Source organism: Ipomoea nil, unplaced genomic scaffold (assembly GCF_001879475.1).
Source record: "Ipomoea nil cultivar Tokyo-kokei standard unplaced genomic scaffold, Asagao_1.1 scaffold0666, whole genome shotgun sequence".
NCBI lineage: Eukaryota > Viridiplantae > Streptophyta > Magnoliopsida > Solanales > Convolvulaceae > Ipomoea > Ipomoea nil.
In genome coordinates this window covers 823,645-830,971 of record NW_017617094.1, presented here as the reverse complement: position 1 = coordinate 830,971, position 7,327 = coordinate 823,645, and the positions used below count along the sequence as shown (strand labels likewise).

General features: G+C 35.6%; 1 protein-coding gene across 3 annotated transcripts; it reads left to right on the top strand.

Annotated features, from left to right (window-relative positions):
- Positions 1–415: 415 nt before the first annotated feature.
- LOC109174873 (lon protease homolog 2, peroxisomal-like) lies at positions 416–7,020 on the top strand. 3 transcript variants are annotated; one of them, XM_019324111.1, is made up of 14 exons: positions 416–605; positions 1,356–1,447; positions 1,825–2,004; positions 2,095–2,178; positions 2,414–2,541; positions 3,028–3,229; positions 3,326–3,532; positions 3,948–4,078; positions 4,479–4,692; positions 4,878–5,180; positions 5,293–5,487; positions 6,055–6,300; positions 6,471–6,572; positions 6,654–7,020. In XM_019324111.1, the coding sequence occupies exons 2-14, from the start codon at positions 1,358–1,360 to the stop codon at positions 6,735–6,737; spliced, it is 2,166 nt and encodes a 721-aa protein (XP_019179656.1). In that variant the 5' UTR covers positions 416–605; positions 1,356–1,357; the 3' UTR covers positions 6,738–7,020. The 3 variants fall into 3 exon arrangements, with proteins under 3 accessions (XP_019179656.1, XP_019179657.1, XP_019179658.1); XM_019324112.1 differs by lacking the exon at positions 2,095–2,178; XM_019324113.1 differs by lacking the exons at positions 416–605; positions 1,356–1,447; positions 1,825–2,004 and having other exon boundaries at positions 2,104–2,178; positions 2,350–2,541.
- Positions 7,021–7,327: the final 307 nt, after the last annotated feature.

Genomic DNA, 7,327 nt, shown 5'->3' with positions numbered 1-7,327 from the left:
TTTCTAATAGGTCCCCCAAATCTAAAATATTTTTAAAAAATAATTATTTAAAACTAATTATTTAAAAAAAAAGGTCTCCATGCCGGAGAGTCGGAGACGAAGTTTTTCGTCTCCGCCTCTCCGGCATGAAGACGTTTAAAAAAAAAAGTGAATAATTAGTTTTAAATAATTATTTTTAAAAAATATTTTAAATTTAGAGTGACTTATTAAAAATTTAAAAAACTTTATAAATTGGACTAATTACATGAAATTGGTTAAGTTTAAGGACTCAATTGTATATTTTAGAGTTCAATGATCTAATTATATTTTAATGTGTAGTTGAATGGACTATTTGACCCTTATTTCTAAAAGTAATAATGTTTAATTTAATATCACGTAGGTGACGGCTATTTGACAAATCTAACTGCAATGTCTGATTTTAAATTTTTAATGCAGGGGAGTTGCAGCTCGAGCTCTACATCTCTCAAGAGGAGTAGAGAGACCAAGTGGGAGAGTGACTTACACAGTTGTGCTAGAAGGACTTTGCAGATTCCGTGTACAGGAGATAAGTACCAGAGGGACTTATTACACAGCACGAATTACTTCTCTTGAGTTGACAAAAGCTGGTAAAGCTTCTGTTATTTCCTTCTGTATATATGTAGGTGATGGCTATTTCTGTGGCTACAGCAGCAATTAGGTTTGAAATCTGATGCATTGATATCCTAAGTTATCAGTTCTTAAACATGCAACTTTGTTTGCAGGTTCAGTAAATCACTAAATCTGGTTGGATTTTACTGATTTTCAATGGACTAGTCCAAGATGTGAAATATTAGGTTCAACTAGTTCTAGAGCAGAGAAGAATGATTGATGTAGATCAGTTAAACCCAGTGGGGTATTACTTGCTTTTAAGATAGTAGAAACAATTAGGAGAATAGGACGCGCAAGATTATATCTTCAGTGTTCAATGAGAAGACATGGATTGTTTTACTGGCCAAGTTGTCACCTATTTACTAGTGGAAGTGCTAGGATATCTTAAAATAGATTACATGAGCTAAATGTGTATATTTTCTTTACTCTTAAATTTCCGTTGCGCAATTTTAATTATATTCTGTAACCATGAGTTGAAGTTTGAAGTTTGCTTTTTGTGTGTGTGTAAGAACAGATTATGAACTCTTAATAATAGAAGGGAGGGTACAGATTGCACTGACACAATTATTTATTCATTTTACACCTGTGCATATTTATTAGGGGTATATTTACTATCTACTTGTATCCTATATTCCTGATGTTAATGATAATATCAGTAGTAGTTCAGAATACTCTTTTGTCTCTTTCATCAAGATGTGAGTTACTAGTGTTTTTCTGTCCTTAATCAGAGATGGAGCAAGTTGAGCAAGACCAGGAATTCATTGTCTTGTCACGTCAATTCAAAGCTACTGCAATGGAGCTTATCACTGTTCTTGAGCAGGTTAAAATTCAGGCTTATCATTTATTTATTTTGTTTTCGATGAATTTATGGCTAACAAGTCTTATGATTTATAATGGAAGTAAAAAAAGACAGACAAAATGTGGTAACTTTAAGATATTATGATGAAGTAAAATGGAAAAAAAAAAAAAAAAAAAAAAAAAACAGAAGTCTTATTTCTGTCTTAATAACTTGACAGATTGTGCTCATTCCAAATACCAATATGCAAAACTGTTGAACTTACTAATGCATCTTCCAGACTCCCATGAGTGGGACCACCCGTCTTAATGAATCATATTTTAAAGTAAACTAATTTTAGATTTCTGATGGGTTGGCATTCTTTTATTTGTATTGACTGGCTGTTGTTCTGCTCTGTGAAGAAACAAAAAACTGGAGGGAGGACAAAGAATCTTCTTGAGACAGTTCCAGTGCACAAACTGGCAGATATTTTTGTTGCTAGCTTTGAGATTAGTTTTGAAGAACAGCTATCTATGTTGGATGCAGTTGATGTTAAAGGCAGGCTTTCTAAGGCAATAGAGCTAGTTGACAGGCATCTGCAGGTATTTATTTAAGAGCCAGTGTGTTTGGATTTGTGCGCTGCTTCTGAGGTTCATGGAATACTAAATCATGTTGTAAAATATTTATTATAGTCAATTCGTGTTGCTGAGAAGATTACTCAAAAAGTTGAGGGGAATTTGTCAAAATCCCAGAAAGAATTTCTTCTTCGACAGCAGGTTTGCTAGTTGTATTATGCAAACATATATTTCTTTTTGATTCCTGCTTCTCTTCTCAGTTTAGTCCTTAAGTCTATAAGTCTATTGCCAACCATGGCTCAAGTATGATTCAGTTGAGCATATTCATTTAGCTTCACATACTGACATTAAACTCAGTATCCATTGATAAAGGTGACTTGCTTACATGGAGCTCATTGTTCATGCACTTAGTGTTTGTCTCTCATATATCATCCAGATGAAGGCTATAAAGGAGGAACTTGGTGATAATGATGATGAAGAAGATGATTTGACTGCCCTTGAAAGGAAGATGCTAGGAGCAGGAATGCCAGTAAATGTCTGGAAACATGCACGAAGAGAACTAAGGTATGAGTAGATGCAAACCTTTTATACTACTTGTGACGTGGTTTCTAAGTACAGTGTTCTATAAGCTAATACTCCCTCCACCCCACTTAATTTTTCCTACTTTCCTTTTAAGCTGTCCCAAAAGAATGTCCACTTCCCTAAATTTAAGCACCCCTAACTTTTTACTTTTCCCACTTTATCTTTTATTCCTTTTGACTTTTTTATGTGGGCCACACATCACCACTTTTTAGAAAGACAAATTTGGACCGAATATCACATCTTATTTGTTTTCTTAAATATCATACCAAACACATTACCCCTTACAAAATGGGATGGAGGCAGTAACATCTTTTGAAATGGATGGTTAAATTTGTAGTGGTTTGCAGCATATTATAGTAATTGAACCTGATGTAGCAGTTATAGTATTGCAAGTGCATAATTTCATGGTTAGCTCTATTGTAGTGAGTAGTTCCATTTATTCAACCCCACTTAATTTCAAGAAATCAGGAGTCTCAAAAAAATGCAGCCTCAGCAACCTGGATATAATAGCTCTCGCGTGTACCTCGAGCTTCTTGCTGACCTTCCCTGGCAGAAGACTAGTGAAGAACATGAACTAGACTTAAAAGCCGCAAAGGAGCGTCTTGACAGTGAACACTATGGTCTATTCAAAATTAAACAGCGGATAATCGAATATCTCGCCGTTCGCAAGGTTGATTACAATTTAGCCTTAAGGTGCACTTTGTAATGTATTTGATACTTTGAGTGGCTGACGTAATTTAATTATTTTTATAAATGTTTCATGCAGCTAAAACCAGATGCCAGAGGTCCAGTGTTGTGTTTTGTTGGTCCACCAGGTGTTGGGAAGACATCTTTAGCTTCATCTGTTGCTACTGCTTTGGGCAGAGAATTTGTACGCATATCCCTTGGTGGCGTCAAGGATGAGGCTGATATAAGAGGGCACAGGAGGACGTATGTTGGAAGCATGCCAGGTCGTCTTATTGATGGAATAAAGGTGAAAAATGGTTATTGCCTGCTTTTGATTTCTTCATTGACTGTTTCTTAATCTTTTTTTGGAATATGCAATTTATTATAGTATCACATGTATGTGTTTGGTTGGGGAGTAAGGACAGATGTACTTACTTTCCATGGCACAAGATGTTCCTAGACCACATTATGCCAAATATGAAGCATGCTAATCAAATTATTAATTATAATATTTTTTGAATCAGATCCAACAGGATATGTCAATGGGAAAAGAGAAATTTATTTCAATACTGCAACTAAAATTAGTTCTCAGCTGTGTTATATAAAAATGTCATCACCATTACTTGTCAAAAGCCATATGTATATCTATTTTCATTTTATTTTTATAGCCTTTTTAAAATTCGGTGAAAAGTTCACATAACTCTTTCTCTTTTGACTATCAGAGAGTAGGTGTCTCCAATCCAGTCATGCTGCTAGATGAGATTGACAAAACAGGTTCTGATGTTCGGGGTGATCCTGCTTCAGCGCTATTGGAGGTCCTTGATCCTGAACAGAACAAGACCTTCAATGACCAGTATCCTTTCATTTACTTATTTGAATTACTTTTCATAATTATCCTGAATCCTGATAATTATGCAACACTAGTCTTCCATTTCTAGTGTTTTGAGTGTTCTTTTTAGATTTTGATGCGATTTCAAGTTGGCCTTTAGATATGTATTGCATTTTAAATTACTTTCATATTGCTTGTTACATTTCTCTTTTTCGGTACATTCTGAGGAGGATGAATATTGAACTCCAATCCCAAATCCAAAAAAAAAAAAAAATTATTGTCAAATATTGGCAATGTGATTTTGAGTTCCATTTATGTCAAAAATTCTGTTAATGCATACATATACAGGAAAAGATTGTTTAATTGGTGTCAATAATTTATCATATCATGCATCTTTGTCTTGATTCTTTAATTCAAAATATAGCTACCTAAATGCACCATTTGACCTTTCAAAGGTCACATTTGTGGCAACTGCGAATAAGATTCAACCAATTCCCCCTGCACTCTTGGACAGAATGGAAGTCATTGAATTGCCTGGGTATACACCTGAAGAAAAGCTGAAAATAGCCATGATGCACTTAATTCCAAGAGTTCTTGATCAGAATGGCTTAAGTTCTGATTTGCTTCAAATTCCTGAGGTACTGCAGTCATTACTTGTTATCAATCATCATAGTATCAGAATTGTAAAATGTTTGCACACTGCTTCCACAAGTATCAAGTGGTCAATTACTCAATTAGATAATCATCATTTTTTTCAAACTGTTGAATGACAAATTAAATGTACATGTTTTTTTTTTTTTTTTTTGGTCTTCTTTTATCAAAGGGTGTGGTAAGACTCATTATCCAAAAATACACTAGGGAAGCTGGTGTCCGTAATCTGGAAAGAAAATTAGCTTCATTAGCACGTGCAGCGGCAGTTCAAGTGGTGGAACAAGAACATGCTATGCCTCTCAGCAAAGATGTGCAAAGGCTCACTAACCCCTTGTTGGATAGCAAACTTGCTGTTGAGGCTGACGTTGAAATGGAAATCATTCCTATGGCGGCTAACAATCATCATATATCAAATGCACTCGAGACTTCCCTGCCTTTGATTGTTGATGAAACTATGCTGGAGAAAGTGCTAGGAGTAAGGACATTCCTTTTGTCCATCTTTGCTTGTGGTGTTCAACAGTCAACGCCACATTGCTATTGCCTTCTTATTTTTGTTGCTTGGATCTGATGTTTAACTTTTTGTGCAGCCCGCAATATATGGTGATAGAGAGACAGCAGAGAGAGTTAATACTCCTGGAGTAGCTATTGGACTGGTCTGGACAGCATTTGGAGGGGAGGTGCAATTTGTTGAGGCCACTTCCATGGTAGGAAGAGGTGATCTCCATCTTACAGGCCAACTTGGTGATGTAATTAAAGAATCTGCTCAGATTGCACTGACATGGGTAACTTTTCCGTCACATTGTTTCTTTCTTTTATGTGCTATTAGAAAAGGCCGCACTGTGTGTAAAGCTCATGCATCACATATGGTTTGGAAAAGAAAGATCTACACATCCTTTCAGAGAGACCCTCAAGGCTAACTATTTTGGAATTAAGATTGATTACTGTTTTATCCCTTTATTTATATTAATAGAAATTAACTAGTGAATCGTGATCATGTTGCTTTTAATGCTTAGGCTATGGTATTTCATTGTCTTAATTCTTTAGAAGAACAGAAGTTACTGGAAGTGCTAAAGAGGCCTTCTTTCACTTTTTTTTGACTCACGGATACGGAGAATGATATTTATTCTCTTTGGGTGACACTAAAATTTTAGCCCTGCTTTGGTATATATCATTTGAAAACTTTACGTGTATGAATTTATTTGAAATATCATTGCTACTCTATAGGATAGGAAAAAATTTCAGTACTCCCTCCTGCTACTTCATTTAGCTTGATTTCTACATTGTTGTCAATTTTTACTGATCCGTTGTTCCATGATCTTTGAGCTTATTGTTTATTTCTTTGGTCACAGGTACGTGCCAGAGCAACTCAACTCAAGTTATCCATGGCCGAAGAACATGATCTGCTAGGGGGCAGAGATATTCATATCCATTTTCCGGCCGGTGCCATACCCAAAGATGGACCCTCAGCCGGGGTAACCTTGGTGACCTCATTGGTTTCTTTGTTCAACCAAAGACGTGTAAGAGAAGATACCGCAATGACCGGAGAGATTACTCTGAGTGGCCTAGTTTTGGCAGTTGGTGGCATTAAGGATAAGGTATGGCTCCAGCAACTTTGTAGTTTATCCATTTTTCATTCAAAGCATCATAAGTTAGAAGCATATAAAATATTTGCTCAAATTCAAAAATAATACTACCACAAATTTGCTCAAACATCCTTAATGGAACCATGCTGAATTGGAGGTTTTGATATTGAAAATGAGTTCAGGTATTGGCTGCTCATCGCCACGGTATCAAAAGACTGATACTGCCAAACAGTAACTTGAAGGACTTAGCTGAAGTCCCAGCAAGCATACTTTCGAGTCTCGAGGTAAGATACTGCCTATACAGAACAAAAATTGCGATAGAGAATGAGTGGCTCATCGTGTTTGCTGTATCCTTGTATAAACAGATTATACCGGCAAAGAGAGTGGAAGATGTGGTGGAACAAGCCTTGGAAGGTGGTTGCCCGTGGAGAATAGGTTCTAAATTATGACAACCATATTTCTTTTTCATCGCATGAATCAAACTGCTATAGAGTTTAGCACATACAATGCTCTCATTTTGCGAGTTTTCAACATTCAATGTGGAAATCTTTGATTTACGGGAGAGATCTGTAACCGTTATCCAAAGGTGCGTTCTCGTTGAGGGAAATCTTTGTATTATACCAAGTGCATGTCATGCTCTGCTTACTTTTGGTTTAGGGTGAAGTTGTATAGTACGTTCTGTGTACATCAGCAGTTCACTGCATTCAAGTTGAAGCCATGGTTTGTGTAATCTAGTTTAGGGTTTATGATGTAAAATAACCATTAGAATCATAATACTAAAAAATTTTTATCCAATAACTTTTCACGTGTTATAATTTCTATCTTATTATTTGAAATTTATTATGTACTATAGACATTATTAAATAACTAGTATTTCAGTTGTACGATGCACGGATCAAAAGTTAAATAACATTATTATTCTTGATAAAGTTTAAAAAATAAGTTGTAATTATATGGTGTATCAATTTGAGGAAACAGATCAAAACGGGATATGGCATGAATGGAGATTATCTCTGAAACGCTCTCGGATAACGTGATG